General features: G+C 36.2%; 1 protein-coding gene across 1 annotated transcript in view; it reads right to left on the reverse strand.

Annotated features, from left to right (window-relative positions):
* LOC135688513 (uncharacterized) overlaps positions 1 to 19323 on the reverse strand; it is a 150374-nt gene that overhangs the window by 24281 nt on the left and 106770 nt on the right. Inside the window, exons 100-122 of the mRNA XM_089114194.1 lie at positions 18415 to 18987; positions 17432 to 17992; positions 16405 to 16617; positions 15597 to 16151; positions 14691 to 15257; positions 14093 to 14305; positions 13317 to 13880; positions 12520 to 13077; positions 11963 to 12175; positions 11052 to 11609; positions 10211 to 10771; positions 9353 to 9565; positions 8280 to 8843; positions 7264 to 7821; positions 6763 to 6972; positions 5876 to 6430; positions 4973 to 5533; positions 4356 to 4562; positions 3442 to 4002; positions 2629 to 3189; positions 2128 to 2334; positions 843 to 1406; positions 21 to 575 (exon numbers count right to left, since the gene is read on the reverse strand). Of these exons, the coding sequence (XP_088970320.1) occupies positions 21 to 575; positions 843 to 1406; positions 2128 to 2334; positions 2629 to 3189; positions 3442 to 4002; positions 4356 to 4562; positions 4973 to 5533; positions 5876 to 6430; positions 6763 to 6972; positions 7264 to 7821; positions 8280 to 8843; positions 9353 to 9565; positions 10211 to 10771; positions 11052 to 11609; positions 11963 to 12175; positions 12520 to 13077; positions 13317 to 13880; positions 14093 to 14305; positions 14691 to 15257; positions 15597 to 16151; positions 16405 to 16617; positions 17432 to 17992; positions 18415 to 18987 (10452 nt within the window). The remainder of the gene's footprint in view (positions 1 to 20; positions 576 to 842; positions 1407 to 2127; positions 2335 to 2628; positions 3190 to 3441; positions 4003 to 4355; positions 4563 to 4972; positions 5534 to 5875; positions 6431 to 6762; positions 6973 to 7263; positions 7822 to 8279; positions 8844 to 9352; positions 9566 to 10210; positions 10772 to 11051; positions 11610 to 11962; positions 12176 to 12519; positions 13078 to 13316; positions 13881 to 14092; positions 14306 to 14690; positions 15258 to 15596; positions 16152 to 16404; positions 16618 to 17431; positions 17993 to 18414; positions 18988 to 19323) is intronic.

Below are 19323 nucleotides of genomic sequence, written 5' to 3' on the forward strand. Positions count from 1 at the left end.
GATTAATGAAAGTGACTTGCCTGGTCTTAATGCACTTGCCACTGGCTTTCCTACTGCTTCGACTGATTCCAATTCAGGTGGAAAGAAAATGGTCTCCTTGTCTGCAAGCTTTTCAAGACCGCTTTTATCAATATCGTTGCCCAATCCAACGATAACTAATTTCATTTTTTTATCTTTAAGACTTTGTGATACTTCATCTGCTTTGTCTCCAGTTCTCTTGCTATCCTCAAAAATCAAGATTGACTTGGGAACATTTTCCCTTGCTCCTTGCTTCGGAGAGAAGACTGATTCTTTAATGAAAGATAAGTAATCATCTAGGTCTCCCGATTTCTTTGGATTTTTCATCGTATTTACAAAGTTAATTGCTGCGTTCTGATCAGTGATATCCCCTAGTTTTGACAATAGAACTGGTTGTGTGTCACGTGAAATGAACGAGATCAAAGTTTTGTCTCTTGATAAATCATACTGTCTAAGAACCTCTTTTATAAGCGTTTTTTGAGCCTCAAACTTGGAGTCTGCGTCAACTGCAGGTGATGTACCAGTCAATATTGCAAGATCCATCACTGGCTTCTCTGCTAAAAAAGAACGATGATTCTCAAATGATGTTACAGATTTTTCGTTTAATAAAAGTGGTTGGAAGTTGATTTCATTATTAGCTAATATTCAAATACAGCTAAATTAGAGATTTTTGCAGAATTTTGGCTTGGTTATTCAGAATTAACGAAAAGTGACATACTCTTGAACTTCGCATCCATTTGTGTATTGAAGAGAGCAAAGACTACAGTTTATAAATTACACTTGACCACAGTTAATAAAAACATGAACCAGAAAAGTATAAGCACCTGCTAGTTTTTCCCTTGACAATTCACTGACATCTGGAATAGCTTCGGGTAGCTGATTGCGACTATCAAATAGAACCACTTTTCCGAATGCCTTTCCTTTTTCCTCAACCAAAGCTCCAGTGCTTTTGGTACTGCCTATCATGACCAGAATGTAGCTTATGCCTGAATCATTCAACAGCTTCAACGATTGTTCAATATTCGCCAACTCTTTTCCATCTGTCTCTCCGTTCATAAGTATCACTGCCGATCTTGTTGCTCCATTTCTAATCTTTGATGGATCAAAGTATGTTTCACGGATAAAATCAATCGCTACGACAGGCCTCGACAGTTTTCTTGTTGACTTCAAGGAGCTTAGAGCAAGATCCAAGAGAGGTTTGCTTGATTCCGAGAATTGGATTTTGACAGATGGTTTCTCATTGTATTGGACCAAGCCTATTCTCGCCGTCAATGTGTCATCATTGAGAAGTTTGACAGCTTCGTTCACGAAGTTCTTTATGTCGCTAAGAACTTCGTGCGGCAGTGAAGTATCAATTGCAAATACGATATCGCTTGCTCCAGATACGTCTAAAGATGAGGAAATATGACAATAATCAGATGAACATTTATGTTTAGATTAAATTTCAACAGTTTATCATCAAGTACATTTTTTGTTGAACTCAGTACAAGCAATAGATTGCCCTTATTTCGAATTTTGAAGAAAGGTGGTGATTTAAGTTCAATAATGACAAACATCACACTATCCATTCATGAATATTCAACAATCCTTTAAAATGAATCACCCATAATCAATGTATCTTAATATGATTAAAATATCCAAACGAATTTACGAGCATTCTCTTTAAAAAACATATCTGATTTTATAAAAACTTTTAAACTGAGCTTTACAACTTTAGATAACAACTTTATTCTGAAAACGGGGTTTTGTAAAATACCACTGTATTTGTAATAATTCTATTTAACCTCTACGATCGTGTAAACTAAGCTTAGGAAAAAAAGATACAAGCACCCTTCACTTAAAAATACGACCAAGCAACTGACTAGATATGGAATAGCACTATAACAATGGAAAATATATGTGTTTAATTTTCTAAGTTTTCTTACAGCCGATATCATTCCTTTTCTTTTAAAGCCAAAAATATTCTAACCTTTCTTAGACACAATATCGCTAGCAAGATGGTTGCTAGAAAAGGCTTCCTGTAGCAATATTTCATGAAATTCTATTTATCAATAGGTTATAGATTCAAAAACTGTGATAAATTGCATATCAAAGAGAAAGCAAAAATACCACAGGGCTTTGTTGATTCCAATTTTATTGGAGTCTTCTCCAAGCATGTATATCGCTTGAGGTGACAGGCACTCGCATATGTCCTTCCATCGGTGCCACAAACCAAGTCGTATTTTGGCCTACATGGTAGACACGTGCAAACTGCGTTTTCTGCACTTCTTGCTTGGCATACTTCCTTCTCTGAACACTTAACTTTCTCGCATGAGTCTAGGAGATAGAATTTATTGGAAACTATAATGATAACTCTAGCTGCGTAATTTGCCAGGTGATATAAAAAATATACTAAAGCAGCGAAACAAGAAACGCAATTTTTCAATCTAAATTTTCGGAGATAAAACATTGGATAATGTAATAACAGGTAAAGGGAATTTTTTTTCCGAATGAAATTTTGCTTTTTGCTGTAGTGCTGAATGCAACTACAAATTTCAAATATGTGCAAAATGCTCTCAGTGAAATTCTAAAGAGAGTGATAGCATGCAGAAAATGAATACAGTATACTACCTGGCTGCATTGTTTTCACAAGTGGATACATTGACATGTCTAGTTCATCAAGTAGTGGTGGGAAGAAAAACACATCGTGCATTGGTACAAGCTGACTGAGTTTCTTCGGATCAACCTTTGATGTCACATCTATTACAATTATGTTAACTCCGCGGGCTTTGAGCTTTTCTTTTACTGCCTTGAAAGCACCATTGTCTGGATCGATATCCTTTTCGACAAAAACAACAAGACTGTTTTTGTATCCTGGTCTTCCTCCATTAGAAGCGGCAAATATATTATCACTTGCGATCTGCAGAGCCTTCAAGAGCTCTTCAGTTGGGCCAGATAACTGCATATCTTCGATGGACCGGTACAACTTGGCTTGATTCTGAATTTGGCCAATCTTCAGCTTTATCGCAGCCGGTTTTGCCTTACTGATTACCCCAACATGAGTTTTCCCTGGAGCCACTTCGTATGATTTCAGCATGTGCTTCACAATTGTCTTTTGTTTTCGTACAATTTCATTTGCTTCATTTCCAGAGCTACCCACAATAAATGCAATATCCACTTGCACAGGCAAAGCTTTATGGGAAAAGAGAATTAAATCAACCTTTGATGAAGCATAAAAATAAACACAGTACTTTTTATCTCGACCATGAACAGTTTAAAACACCATTCGATGTTATGGTACAAGGAATTATCGGTAAAAAAGGTTCCTCTATGGTTAGAGACCAAATGAATTTAAAGTTCATGTAAAGAGGCACGAAATATCATCTACATGATATTTAATATTCAAATTAATTATTCTAATTAAGATTTACGAAAAGCACTTACTCCCTGCATTATTGATCTTCCTCTCAAGAATTCCATAAGATTCCGGCAGTCTTTCTGGTTTGTCAACTGTGACAACATTTTCCAATTTTTTCGCAATTGCGTTCAATTCTTCTTCGTTTCTTAGCTGCCCTACTGACAACACAACAGTATCTACGCCTTGCTTTTTCAATGAATCAGCTTCAGAGGACAACATATCAGCTCCTTCCTCTGCATTCATGCCTGTAGTCACAAGAATAAGCACTTTCTTTTGATTTCTATCACTTTTCTCGAAAATTTCTTTTTGAACAGCACGCAGCGCCTTGTCAATTCTTCTAGAACCACCTGGCCTCTTGAAAAACTTTATGAAACTTTCGACGATAGCCTTGCTTGTTCCTTCGCTTGGGCGAAGAATAACTTGCGTATCATCACCAAACTGGGCCAGACCTATGCGTGAATTCTGTTTTGATATGTTGTAATAACCAAAAGATGATTTGACCAGTTTCTTTATCCTTTCGAACGTTGAAGAATCCACGTGACTGGAACCATCAACCAAATACACTACATCCATTGCATCATCCAAACCTGAATGAATTTAAAGGGATAATCATCAAATGTTTCTATGTTTTACAGATAGCTTTGAAGCATATCTTATAAAAACACAATTGCTGTTATTACGTCAATATTCTATCATGTATTCGTCGATCCTCTTTCATAAGGTTCGTCGATCCTCTTTCATAGACAAGACAACAGTTTAAGATATAATTTAAAGGAAGAGAGGGCTACAATAAAGCCAAGTAGAAGGCTTTGTTGAATGTTGTAAGAGAAAGGCTTCAAAGCACAAAACATCGAAGTTAATACGTTATTACAAAAACATGCAGCATTTTGTTGCTTGAATATTTTTACAAAAAATTTCGCACAAAATTTATTGATCATACCGCAAGATTGATATTTTGTAACAAAGATGTCTGCTCTCCGTTTGCATGCATCTGCTTTCAAATAACATTCACTTGCATAAGACATTCCATTTGATCCGCATACTGGGGAATATTTCTCACTACATGTTTCGCAGACGCATTTTGGGTGTCCATCTGTCGTTGCAGAGCAGACACTACCAAACTTGCACTCCTTCTTCCAGCATGGATCTAGAACGATGCAAAGTGTAAAAGGATTTTGAATACAGATGACTATCAGAATCATCTTTACAAAGAGCGAGTCTCTACTATTTGCTCAATCTTCATTGAAACTTAAAGAATCCATCCTTTTAAAAACTTATTTTGTTACTGAAAAAATTCAAATTTTGAAAATTCATTTAAGTTCAATAATATTGATGTCTAAATTTTTGCCATCGCTAGAATGCTTGAACTGCAGAAAAAATAAGGTTATCATTCAGAAACAAGAAAAGATAAGCCAAGGTTGTATAGAAGCCTCTTTCTAGATAGGATCTGCTCCGGCTGGAACATAGACGCGTATGGCAAGGTGACTGTAAAGAATAAACAAAAAACTTTGGAAGAATCGCATGAGTCGTGTTTTTTATAGGTAGTACCACACGCACCTGGTCGGATAGCCAAGGTAACTGGTTGCACAAGCTTCTCTAACTCTTCTAGAGTCGGTGGAAAGAAAACGGCTTGCTTATCGTAAGAAACAGACTCTAGATCATCTCTGTCTTCATCTCTGGCAATGCCAACAACAATGAGTTTGATATTGCGCTCTCTAAACGATTGCACCAAATCAGCCAGCTCATTCTTGTGCGATATTGGGTTTTTATCCACAAACATCAAGATAGATTTTGGAGCGTCTGCACGTGCACCGTGGCTTAAGCTCAAAATTGAATCATTAACCATTCTCAAAGCATTTGTGATATCGCCATTATAACCAGCATTTTTGAGCAACCGTACAGCATTGACAGTGGAACGTTTGTCGTTGTGGCTACCAATATTCCATTCGACCTTTGGACTGGGTCCGTAGGATCCAGCTCCAATAAGAGTAGAATCTGGAGAAACGTCAAGTGTATCCACCAGGTTAGTAACAAAGTTTTGCTGTGCTTTAAATATCATTGACGAATTCTTTCCAGAAGAACCAAACAAAACAGCAAGATCAAGCACCATCGGCTTGGCTGAAATAAGAAAATGATATATTTAAGAGTCAAGAGAGTAGCAAAATTAAAACTAGATGGGCCTTAAAAAGGCTATTGAATAATTATGTGGAATTTGAAAAAATCTGGGGATAGTAGAAGTTTTGTTTACGTGAAAAATGGCAAACAGTACTTATTTCAAAATAGACCTCAACAAGCTGGATCTCTTTGTCTCTATTATGTAGGATCCTCTTGCAGAAAGTACATAACAATAATTCAAATTTATACAAGAGTCAATTAGAGATCTTACTCTAATGCAGTGGCTTAATAATGAAATCGAATTAACAAGGATTTGTCTGCTCAATATGATACAAAGTTTTTTACCTATTGAGCGTGCCATTGCTTGCTCAATATAACCAACTGTATTAGGCAAGTCGTTTGCCGTCTCAACGTTTTTCAGCTCATCAATGCCTGATAAGTCTTTCTTCTCGACTGGTTTTCCAATGTTTATAACAACAAGCTTAACGTTCTCTTTCTTAAGCATTGCATTTGCCTTTTCAACATCCTGTTTGCTGTCACTCTCGTCATTGCCATTTGTCACCAAAACAGCCAACTTTCCAACATCTTTACGTTTACTACTGCTCAAGAACTCATCTTTCACTGCTAGCAATGCCTTATCCATTTCTCTTTTTCCACCTCTTCTCGCCATTTCTGATAGAGTTTGCTTAACGATATCAGCTGATGTTCCCTTATTGAGTAACAAATCTAGCTTTGGCGAGGAACCTCCGTAAACAAGAAGGCCAACATGTGTTTTCTCAGGAGATATCTCATTAGCACTCAGTGCCGCATTGACAAAATTCTTCATAGCCATAAAAGTCTCCGAGCTAACTGTCTGCGATCCATCGATTGCATACACAATATCAAGATTTCCAGCAACGCCTTGACGAAGAAAAGAACAGTTCAAAATCATCAAAGCTTGTAAGTTTACATTAAGAGCAGCAAAAAGTGCAAACAAATGTTCCATAATATACTTCCTTCCACGTTATCATTAGAGAAAGGCCACATTTCATCAAAAGTAGCCACTGTATATACGAGTTGCCTGATAATGGAACTGAGCGTTTTTATTTAAAAAGCTGCTACATCAGATTTTAATTCAATAAATCAGAATACAATTGCCTAGATAAAAAGGGCTTTATAACTGGAAAGACAATTCACAAATTTTAAATTTCATTCAACTATTGATACCATAGAAAAACCTGCAAATGTCATACCGCAAGCTTCATTTCTCACTGCTTTTATCATTTTCATGCTCATACAGGCCTTCCTTTTAAGATAGCACATATTCGCATGAGTCATTCCATCATCACCACAGATTGGTTTAAAATTATCTTTGTCACACAAGGGACACACACATTCTGCCGTTCCATCATTCTTGCTGACACATATTCCAAAGAATTCGCATTGTTTCTTTGCACATGGATCTGTTAAAGAGAAAAAAACTCAACACTGAAGTAAAGTTTTCATAAAAGAATAAGCAAAAAATCAACATAGGCCATTACATCTTTGCATTGCGTCCGTGTTCTAAGACAATGCAATTTGTCATAAATATTTCTGGTATTCTATAACAAAGCAACAAATCCTAATATTAAGTTCACAAACAGCTTCTTTTGAAGAAAAAATCATATTTGATAAATTATTCGATTGAGGATTGACATATTACCCACGATATCACCTACCACTGTACCAAAATATTCAAGACATGTCAGTTTTACCTGGTGTCGAGAGTTTAGAAACTTTTGACGCTACGTCATCTAGTCCTTCTGATACATTTTTGACCGAAACTATACTCTTGGCATCACTTGCAATTCCCAAAGGTGGCTGCCTGTCTGCAACAGGTCTCATTTCAATGACAATCACTTTAACTCCCATCATTTTTAGTTCATCAGAGATCTTCAAAAGCTTGCTCTCCACTTTCTCCTCTCCGTCGAGAAAAACTATAAGCGTCTTCGGGAAACCACTTCTTCCTCCTTTGTTTCCTGAGAAAAGTTGATCACGTGCTAGTTCGAGCGCATGCAGAACATTATTTCCTGGACTAACCGAGCTCAATCTCTTGATTCGATACTTTGTATTTATATCATCAAGTGCATCTCCTATGTACCAAGCAACACTGGCATCTTTTCCGTACAGAATTGCTCCAACTAGTGTGGCATCCTTGGAAATTTTGTATTTCTCAATAATCCTGACTGCCAAATTCTTCTCCGCTTCGAAGGTGGCTCCTGAAGGATCACTAGAGCCAAACACTAAGCCAAGGTCCAGTCTCAATGGTTTTGCTAAAAAACACAATTTAATAAAGATATAGAGAGCTTATACCTACTTCTAGCGAGGTATACAAGCAGTGAAACTGCTAAAAGGAATTTCAAAATGATATAAAAATTGAAAATATAAGTGCGACGAGCTGAACTGCAACGTTATTCAAAGTCCTGCAAATAATAACTCAAGTTCTGCAGTCATTTTCTTTAACTTGCGTAGATTTATCAAAATTCTTTTGCGAAGAATCTAACTTTCAATCAGTTTCATGAGGATTGCAAATATCTTTTTATAATTAATCGCAGGACCAGGAATAAATTTAATGAAAACCTTTGTAAATGTTCTAATGTGGCTCAAAAATCACTATGTGTTTGGTCTAAATATCTCTAAAATCTCTTAGTTACTTAGTTCTTAGTTAAAAGCTCTTAGATTGGTGTAACAAGACCAGGTAACAGGGATTTGTTACAGAAAAATGACATACCAGATGTTTTTTCGCTTTGGTCTATTAACTTTGCCAATGCATTTTTCGCATCCTCTTCATCAGCAACCTTTATCACTTCATCTTCCTTTGCAATACTCTTCAGCTCATTTGGAGTTACGTCATCACCCAGTGCGATTACTAGAACTGTGATGCCTTTGTTTTTCATCCGTTCAAGCGCCATTTTGGTCTCTGTGGCAAGTGCATTTGAAGGCAAATGGCTAGCAAGTAGAAGTATGCACATCCTACCTCGAGAATCATCATTTGTGTCAGGAGCCATCTTTGAATGAGCTAATCTGATAGCCTCTGGTAAATTCTGCTCACCACCTACTGGCTGTGCATCGTGTAATACCTGATTCACCACTGTTGGATTAACACCGTCAACCAACTCAAGGTTACTTACGGGAGTCTCTCCGAATGTTATCAAACCAACTCGTGTGCGATTTGGTGAAATTTCATATGCTTTTAGGGCATCACTAACAAATCTCTTAATTCTTGCAAAGATTGTTCTGTTAACCTTGCTAGAACTGTCCATGACAAATATTGAATCAAGTTTATCCGACATACCTGAAAACATAAAAAGTGGAATCAGAGTCATAAAGAACTGTCATAATCAAAGGCCTCAAAAACAAAAATTTTTGATATGCACAACAGGGCTTGTTTACTGGAATGTGGCATAAAGCAAAAAATTTTGAACTAATTCCCGTCGTAAACTTTATTTCATAATACCTAAAAATATTCAATTAACAAACACTTTTTGAAAAATGATAATTGAAGAAGAATTGAAAAAAAATTCGTTAATGGGTGGTGGAGATAGGTAATTGCAGATCTTTCGTGCAACTTTAATTATATAGTTTAATACAAACGATTAATCACGTTAAAACATTAATGAGCAACCTTTAATTTGATAATGTGGGTTATTGAAGACATATTAAAATATATGTACGAAGGTTTTTTGAAAAAGTCCAAATCCATGTTTGTTTACACTCTTGTCAATTTGAAAATCCTTCTAGTTAAGTTATTAGAGAACAAAGTTATGAAAAGATACAAAACAAAAAAATCAACTGGTTTGTTACCGCAAGCTTCTTTTTTGACTGTTTTCAGCGATCTCTTCTCCAGACATGCAATTCTTTCTAATTCACACTGGCTGACATAGGTTTTTCCATCATCACCACAGACAGGGCTGTTGCTTTCTGCCTTGCTGCAAACTGGACAGACACATTCTGCAGTTCTATCAGGTCTTCTCAAGCATTTGCTGTAAAACTCACAGACTCTTCTCGTACAAGGATCTGCAAATAATATATTAATTGCGATTAAAGACTATAGATAAGTAAATAATCTTCGTTCTAGGAACCGGTCGTCATTGAAGACAACTCCATAAGTTTTTTATTTGCAATGAAATCACAACAGGTACATATTGTTGAGAAAACTAAAAAAAGTTCAAAGTATGATAAACTACTGTAACGATAAAGAAGCTGAATCTTTGTATTATTCAACCTGAAAACCCTGAAAACTTTTTAGTATTCAACAACTTTTGTCAAGTTCTGACATTTTGCACGTAGATCTATTTTATCAATCGTATGCAATTTTCTGACTTTAACAACATTGTTCTGACTTGAACAACCCTTGAATAATTTTGAACAACCTCTGAATCTTCTTAAAATGAGAACTTTATTTGAGAATGTTTAAAGGCAATCGACATATTCTAAGGGGCCCAAGCCATCTTTCAATCAAGAATTGACCAATCAGTGAGTGTGACTCCGCTCACACGCTAATTGATTGGCTGATGTTGCTTGACAGGTGGTTTAAGCCATTTTTGTATCTGTCGATTGCCATTAAAGTAAAGTAAACTCCTTATTTAATTTGAATATATACAACTTTTGAGTCCTAATATAGAGACAGTATTAAACAGCTGCTCATTTCAGCAAACGTACCTGGAAGGGTCTGCTCAACAGCTTTCGATACAACACCATCAGCTGATGTAGACGATTCATCCATATAGATTACATCATCAGGTCCACTTGCTACCTTAGAGGTGGCAGCTCTGTCAACCTCTGGACCAATAGCAACTACCACGAGTTTGACGCCAAGACCCTTCAAATTTCTAGTTACAATATCATAATCTTTATTGACCTTGAATGATTTATCAACAAATAGGACTATAGTCTTTGACGATGCCCGTCTTCCACCATTGTTTTCTGAAAACATTTCATCGCGAGCAATTTCAAGGGCTCGTAATACATTGCTACCATCTGCTTGTCGTTGAAGTTGTTGGATCCTTTGCAGTGTTGATTTCGTATCTAAGGCATCTCCAAGTTTCCAGACCATTTTTGCTTTATCATCGTATATTATAGCAGCAGTCAATGTTGACGATTTTGAAATGTCATATTTCTCAACCATTTTCTTACTGATTTGCTTTTGGTCATTGAACACAGAGTCAGCCTTCTCACCGCTGGCACCAAAAATGAAGCCAAGATCATGCGGCTCTGCTTTTGCTAGAAGAAACAGAAGAATTGACTAAAAAGCGAAGAACAATGGATGCGATAACCTTGGGGAAATTATCTCAATCATCTTTGCATTATCTTGTTACAATTTTCGAACCCTTCTCAAAAAGCTGGATTTTATAGGATTAATGGGCTGTTAAATCAAAAAAAGGTAAATTTAAGTCTTTTATCTGCATAAGATCTTAGAATTCTAGAATTTTTAACAACACTTAAATCATTAACAATAATGAAATAATAACCAATATTCCTTAAAATACCAGAAAGAGCATACCTGAAACTTCACCAGATTTGCTAACGATCTTCGGTACAGTAGTTTGCAGTTGATCTACATCTCTAACTACAACTGTATTATCGTCACCAGCAATTTCGTTTATCTCTCGTCCACTAGCTTCGTCTCCTATACCAATTACAAGAATTGTTATATCATTTTTCTTCAGTTCATCAAGTATCATTTTTCTTTCATCAGCATTAATGGACTTGGACTCTGGCCCAGTTGTCACCAAAACAAGAAGTCTACCATGATCTACTTTTCCAGCTAGCGTATTCCTTGATACATATTTCAATGCATCTATTACATTTCTCTGTCCACCAATTTTCGTTAAATTTCCAATGAACTTTTCAACAACAGCTTTATCAATACCATCCTTTAGATATAATTGTGTAACTGCTTTATCGCCAAATGTGACCAATGATACTCTAGTTCTCTCGGCTGAGATATTATAGGCAGACAAGGTTCCTCTTACAAAATCTTTCATTTTTCTAAAATCCGGTATTTTGACAGTGGCAGAACCATCCATTGCGAAAATGAGATCCACACGCTCAGATATTCCTAGAAGAAGAATGCAAAATACATTGTGAATAAAACTTTTACCAATGGCATTAAGCTGAAGGTGTTCCGGGTCTTTTATGTCAGGCAGCTTTCTATTTGTTTACATCTTTTGAACGTAAGCAAATAAAGTTAAAAATGCGAGTAAATATAAGCAGTTGATTTAAATAGGCTCTCGTGTTCATAAAAACGCGATTCTATGGCTGCTTTGAGATCCGCTTGTCATTACAAGGCTTTAAGGTTGAAATTAGGATTGATAGAACTGTATGTTCATTTAAAGAAACCTTTCTGAAACCTAAAAGTTCAATAATTTTGATGGAGACTTCCATGAAAGTGAATTCTAGGATAAGTATTACCGCAAGCTTCCTTCTTTGCTACTCTGATATTCACTCTTCTTTTACAAGATGTTCTTTCCAGCTCACATTGACTTGCATAGGTTTCTCCATCTTCACTGCAAACTGGACTGTACCTCTCATCTGGATCGCATATTTGACAAACACATTCTGCAGTTCGGTCACTTTTGGTAATGCATTTACTGTGATACTCGCAAACTTGCTTGCTGCATGAATCTTAATAATTGAAGAAAACAACGTTAACGGGTAGCGGAGAGGGGCAAGTGCAAAACAGAGGTGCAACTGTTTTTAATATATACTTAACACAAAAGAAGATCCATATCAGAATACCCTTAGCTTTAAAAGACTATAAAATCAATGTAATGCTGAACATTATTGATACAAATGCAACCCTATTTATAAACCAAATGCCTATATTGTTGAACCTAATGTAATTAAGTCGCAGTCATTATTATTCACATAAACTTTTAGTTGCACACATTAATGTCATGTTTATGCACAACCACATTTATATAAAATCCCTCGTAGGTATTAAACATGCAAAAGAAAAACTTAAATACCTGGAACTGACTTTGCAGCAACCAAAGACGCTAGCTCGCCCTTTTTGTCATCAAAGTCATCTGCATTGATCACATTGCTCGGCTGTTTAGCGATCCCAGAAACGTCTGCTTTCAGCACTTCTCTACCGACAGTGATAACAATTACATTAATATTATTATCTTCCAGTTCCTTAGACACAATATCCAACTGTCTGCTGTCTTCTATTTTGTCAACAAAAACAACCAACGTCTTTGGAACATTTCTTCTTGATCCATTTTCAGAAGAAAACAGCTTGCTGCGTGCAATTTGAAGAGCTTTTAGCACATTTTTGCCATTCCCCTTTCTTTGCAATTGACTGATTCTATCCAGTGTCGCTCTCTTGTCAGTTGCGTCACCAATTTTCCAGTCAAGAACTGCGTCATCATCATACGTAATGGCACCTACCAAAGTTGCTGATTTCGAAACATCATACTTTTCTACAATTTTCTTGGCAAGATCCTTTTCTGTATTAAAGTTTTCGACTGCTTTTGCCCCATTTGTACCAAATACAAAGCCAAGGTCAAGAACAACAGGTTTAGCTACGACAAAAGAAGTTTAAATTAATCTCACAAAAGACAAATTCAAGAAAAAGGTAAGAAAGTGAACAGATATGTTAAAATATTAAAATGAGTTTCAAATCGCACAATTTTAGGGTTCCGACAGAGGTTGGGGACTTCAATCAAAATACTTTGAATAACGGTCTAAAAATAAATGATCCTCTGTTTATCATAAATAAGGCATTTCTAAAGTTGTTGATGCTCTTATTTTTTCTTCTTACCTGCAGCTTTACCGCTGGCTTCAAAAGCAGGCATGAAGACTTCTTTCAATCTGTCTGGGTTTGGAATGCTTATAAGGTTATCCTTCTTGGAAATAGTTTCAAGACCACCCAAATTTTTGTCTCCAACAAGCGAAACTACAAGTAATTCAATATCCCTTTGCCTCATTTTCTCAGCAATCGACTTGATTTCGGTTGCTTGGGCGGTCACTTTACTTGGTCCAGCCACGAACAGTATCAAGATTTTCCCAGGCTCTAGGGTTGTATCTTCTGTAAACATTTCATCTTGAGCATATGCCAAAGCTCTTATGATATTTCTGTCGCCTCCAATACGCTTTGTCGTGTCAATTCTCTGCTGTACTACGGACTTGTGTATTCCGTCATTAAGGCTCACCTGACTGATAGGCTGTGCACCATACACCATGACTGCGACGCGTGTTTGGTTTACAGAAACATTATAGGCTTGTAAAGAACCTTTTGCAAATTCTTTCATTTTTTTGAAGGTACTCATGTCTACATCACTTGAGCTATCTAAGGCAAATACCACATCAAGTGGACTAGAGACACCTGCAGAAGATAAGAAAACATTTTTAGCAAATCAAAACATAAGATTTCAATCTCTTTTGTCCTGTGCATTGATATTTGAGCATTTGAGCATGTTGTTACTTGAGGCATGTTTCAAACGGCATATGTAAACAAATATCAAACGGAGATTCAAGATTTTTCATTAAACAATCAGCTATCTTGCGTACGTAAATGACAATGAGATTGGTACGTACCACAAGATTCCATTTTGGCCACTTTGATGGACTGCTTCTTTTTGCAGGCATCCTTCTGTAACTCGCATGTGTTTGGATACGTCTTTCCGTTGTCACCACAAACAGGAGAATAAACATCGTTTTCCAAGCAGGTTGGACAAATGCATTCAGTTGACCGATCTTTTTTAGATAGGCACATTGAATAATATCCGCAAGAAACATCTTTGCACGGATCTAAGATATGAAAGGTAATTAGTGTGAAGAATATTCAAAATTGTCTTCTTTGCTATCAACTTGAGTCAAAGAATGTAAAGCATGAAGAAAAAACGTCAAGGGCTTAAGTGAAAAGCTTTAGCCTTGAACAAAGTGATGCACAAATGAATGCAATGCAAATTGCTGTATAATACCTACTTTAGTTCGGATGAATGACCAATATTTAGTATTAGTATAAAGTTATAAGTAAATATCGTATTTAAATCAAAATACCAATTCTGCTCAGCATAAGTATCAAATAATTTCACAGTATTGCATAACTGAATATGTGTTACAATAATAGACCTATTCCGAAAAGAGCAAAAAAGCATCTTAATTTTTCAGACACTGATGCTAATTTACTAACCTTGGGCAGAGAATAGAGCTTTGGCCACTTTCGGAATCAGCACATCTGTATTCTTTAGCAAATCTTCGATTACAAAAACATTTTCTTTGTCACCTGCCAATCTTGTCAACGCTTCTTGTTCGGCGCCTGGTTTTATTCCAATCACCAACATTTTCACACCAGAATCTCTTATCTGCTTGGCAATATCAACAACGCTTTTGTCATTCATGCTGATTTTATCGGTGAACAAAACCAAGACTTTACCACTATTTGTCCTCATAGCTCCGGTAGGACTAAATAAAGTATCCCTTGCCAGCTCTAAAGCTCTTTGAATATTGTTACCAGTCTTTGTCCTTCTTAAGTTTCTGATCCTTGTTATCACTTTCTCTGCATCAGGTACCTCTCCAAAGGCAAACTCTACGTCAGCATCCCGATTGTAAGTTATTGCTCCAAAAATGGCGTCTGCCTTTGCGACGTTGTAATTACGTACCAGCTTCTCAATTAGAGCCTTCTCTGTGAAAAATGCTCTTGGCGCGTTCTTACCATTTGCGCCAATAACAAAACCAACATTTAGCTTGAGCGGTTTGGCTAAAAATAAAATAAACGTGAAATTATGCGCTAACGGGCCATGACAAAATTGAGAAAACAAAAATATTGTGAGACATTTGATAACGAACAAAATAGGCTTGAAATTTGTTCCAGAATTGAAATTTTGAATAATATGAAACTCTTATCAAACAATTTAACATCAAGCATCAACTTTTGTTAATCGTTTTTCCTTAATAACTTAACCATTCTTTACAATCTATACCGGTATATATTTGAAGAAAATTTATCAAGTTGTTTTTTCTCTTTTTAAAATAGAAAATCATTTGATCAACAAACATTCGAAATCCTGTGCATCAGAAACAATTAACTCTCGTATACCTGCAGCTTTTTCGCTTGCATCTAGAACAGTTGTATATGCATCTCTGATATCTTTGGAGTCTGGCACCAATATTGTTGTTGCCTCCTTGCTGATACCGCGTAGTTCTTCGTCATTTTTTGTTTCTCCAACAGCAACTAGAACAACATTTATTCCTCTTTCTTTCATTCCACGAACCAGGGCTTCGAGGCGATCTTGTGTGTTTTTTGAAGACGGAGAACCATTGACTAGTAAAACAACCAGCTTTCCTCTATCATTTTTTTCGAAAATGCCAGTTTCTGCATACTTAACGGCATCTACCAACTGTCTTTTCCCTCCTAATGTTCCTGCATCTTCAATTGCTTGATAAACAACAGATTTGAAGCCTCCTTCTTTCAGGTCGACAATCTTATTTTGAGTTTCGGCAAACGTGGCGATGGAAACCCTGGTTTTGTTCTTTGCTATATCGTATGCTCGGAGAACACCTTTGATGAAATCTTTCATTTTATCAAATGTTGACTTCTTTACCTGATTTGACCCATCAAGGAAAATTGCTACATCAAGCGGCTTTGTCATTCCTGTGAAGCAATAGAATTAAACATAAATAGATACCTCTTGACAGTTAGAAAACCAATCTTTAACGCTGTTCTACGCAATATGCATGATTATCGAGGCTTCAAAGGCATGCTTCGTAATTTGCAATGAAGATTTCGGTTGAGATAGCAGATAACAAATTATCTTGTCGTAAGTAATTTGTGAGAAGCCTTTCATTCTCTGCAGTAACATCAACAGAAAGCAGGCTCTTAAACGTTAAGAAAATCAAAAAATTACCGCAAGCCTCTTTCTTGGTTAAACGAATGAGCCTCTTTCCAGCGCAAGAGGATTTTTCCAGATCACATTGATTTGCATAGGTGCTACCGTCACTTCCACAAACAGGCGAGTATTTTTCATCGGCGTCGCAAATGGGACAGATACATTCAGGTGAGTTGTCTGATCGTCTATGGCATTTGGCAAAAAAGCCACAAGATTTGGATTCACAAGGATCTGGCAAAGAAAATATCGTTTTAAAATAGCTATTGGTGTAAGAAAAAAATTGCACGTTGTTAATCACAAGACATATCAAAGTAACAACTTAGTTCCGTATAGTTTTTTATGGTCTTGAAAATGACATATGATAAACATAGAATATTATTTTAGCAACATATTCAGATGTCAGATCTGCATTTTCTCAACGATAATTAAAGTTTCGCTAAAAAAATATCCAAGGGATGGTTGCTTCGAAAATTATGCTATGGGATGCGATTAATTAAAGCCAAAAAAATCATCGTCCTAATTCTTATTACAAAGTATTTTCAAGCTAAAAATCATTGATTTGATAATTTCCAGGTCTACGATGATCAGTCTTTTGTCAATTTTGATTTCACTTTTCAAGCTAAAAATTAATTTTTCCAAGCACACCCTTGAGTTCTTTTGTATCCTTGATTGCTTCTTACGACGTTAAGTTGTTTATTTAATTTTAATAATTGCCCCCGAAAATCCACAAATATTTTCGCAAAAATACTTAAAAAGCCTTCTTAAAAACGGGCAAAAAACGTTTTTCAAATACAAAAAGGGCTGAACATTGCCAAGAGCTTTAGATAGATTTGATAGATTTGTACACAGAAAGAAAATTATTCAGTCTTTTTTCAGCAAGAACAAAGAGAATCTGTCAAAATAGTCAACCTTAGAAAAACCATAATTTTTTCAAGGATAATTCTAACGGAAATTACAGAAAACAAGAGGAACATTGATACAGTTTATAAAGGTAAAGAGTGATAAATTCAATTCAAATGGTTATTAGTAGTGTTGTAGATTTTACCTGGCTTTGTCAATGCTGCAGCTGTAGACGAAATACTTTCCATTCCCGTCACCAAATCATTAGGAGTCAGTAAATACGCAGGATCACTTGTAAGTCCATATAGCGCATCTTTGTTTACTTCTGACCCAACAGCTACTACAATAATCTTTACGCCTGCATCTTTCAACTTTCTTGCTGCTTTCTCTAATTCAAGATCTCTCGTTTTTGCTTTGTCAATAAACACCACAAGAGTTTTTGGTACGCTGTATCTGGCTCCATTCTTCATGATAAATAGCTCCTCGTATGCAACTTTTAAACCCATTGCCACGTTATTTCCAGCATTTCTTCGTTGCAATCTATCAATATTTGCTAACGTCATACTAAGATCCATTGCTTCTCCTAACTTCAGACCTAAGTAAGCACCATCGTCATATATAACCACACCGACTAGTGTTGCTAATTCCGATATTTTATTCATGCTTACAATCTTTTTTGCTATCCTTTTCTCTGCAGCAAACATGGTTTGAGCCGAAGGTCCATCGGCGCCAAAAAGAAAGCCAAGGTCCAAAGGTTTAGGAGTTGCTGAAATGAAAAATTTCTGACTAGTCGTCGTATTGATACCATACTATTGCGTGGCTCAAACATAGTATCAAAACAGTGCATTATGCCAGAGAAATGTTAGAAACATAAAAAAGGGCTAGAATTTATATTTTCCTAAAAAACCAGCAATCCAGCCTTAGCCAAATCAAAGAAATTCGCTTTTTGTAAGGGATTTGCGGCCAGCTCAAGAATTTTAAAAGCGTTAAAGGCTAGCGACTGGTCAAAGAGACCAGTTTAGCGTCTCATTTCTATATTGGTTGTAATGCTGAATACTTTGAACATCATTTTATCATTTGATTTTTAGATAAAAAAGGCTAACTATATAGATTTTCTTTTGAGTTTTTCACAAAATTACGAAGATTTTCATAGTTAAATGCATAATGAATGAGAATGAGAAAACCAACCGGCCGCTTTCCCACTTCTTTCCTCTAACTCAGGAACTTTGCCCTTCAATTCTTTGACGTCATCAATCAGAATCAAGTCAGCTGGATGCTTAACTGCACTTTTCAAAGGTTCCCTATTTTTGACATTGATGCCAACGATTATCAAAGTAATGTCATCTCTCTCAAGTTGTGATGCAACAGCATCGAGCCTGTAGCGGTCTTCATCACTTGTGTCTCCCATTACAAACAGTATCACCTGAGATTTTGTTTTCAGCTTTCTGTCATAACGTCTTTCGTCTATCAGAATTCTTCTTGCAACAGCTAACGGTTGACTTGGCGACCTTGGGCTGTCATCACTGACAGTTATACCATCCAGCGCTGTCTCGATGGCAGACTTGCTTGTTCCATCCTCCAGCGGCAAGACTTTTTTTGCATTAGCTCCGTATGTAAGGATTGCAACATTTGTTCCATATTCAGAAATGTTATAAGATTTCAACAAGGTCTTAGATAACTTTTTGGCTTTCATCAAATCTTGGGTTGAAACATCTTTTACAACATCGATGGCAATAACAAGGTCGACAGTGCTTGCTATTCCTGAAATATTTTCATATAATGCTTGGTGAAAATTCATTAAACAATTAAAGATGAATGTAAATCTACATATAGAATCTTTAGGCTAAGTTTGACACAGTTGGTTCATGGGAGATGTGTTAACAGCACCTGTACTATCTACTTTAAATTCGCAGTTCGGTTTGTATTTGGAGAAGATTGAAACAAATTAAAAAAAAATATGCAACTGGCAACTTTTTTGTTTTAAGATAAGTTTTTCCTAAATAGTAACTATGACCAGAAAATTTTACTTAAGCAGGACATAATGTTAACAAATTACTTCAGTATTTTTTTGAAAAAATTGTTGTAACTTTTAAATCT

The sequence above is a fragment of the Rhopilema esculentum genome, chromosome 19, assembly GCF_057945365.1.
Source record: "Rhopilema esculentum isolate cy_ngs chromosome 19, ASM5794536v1, whole genome shotgun sequence".
NCBI lineage: Eukaryota > Metazoa > Cnidaria > Scyphozoa > Rhizostomeae > Rhizostomatidae > Rhopilema > Rhopilema esculentum.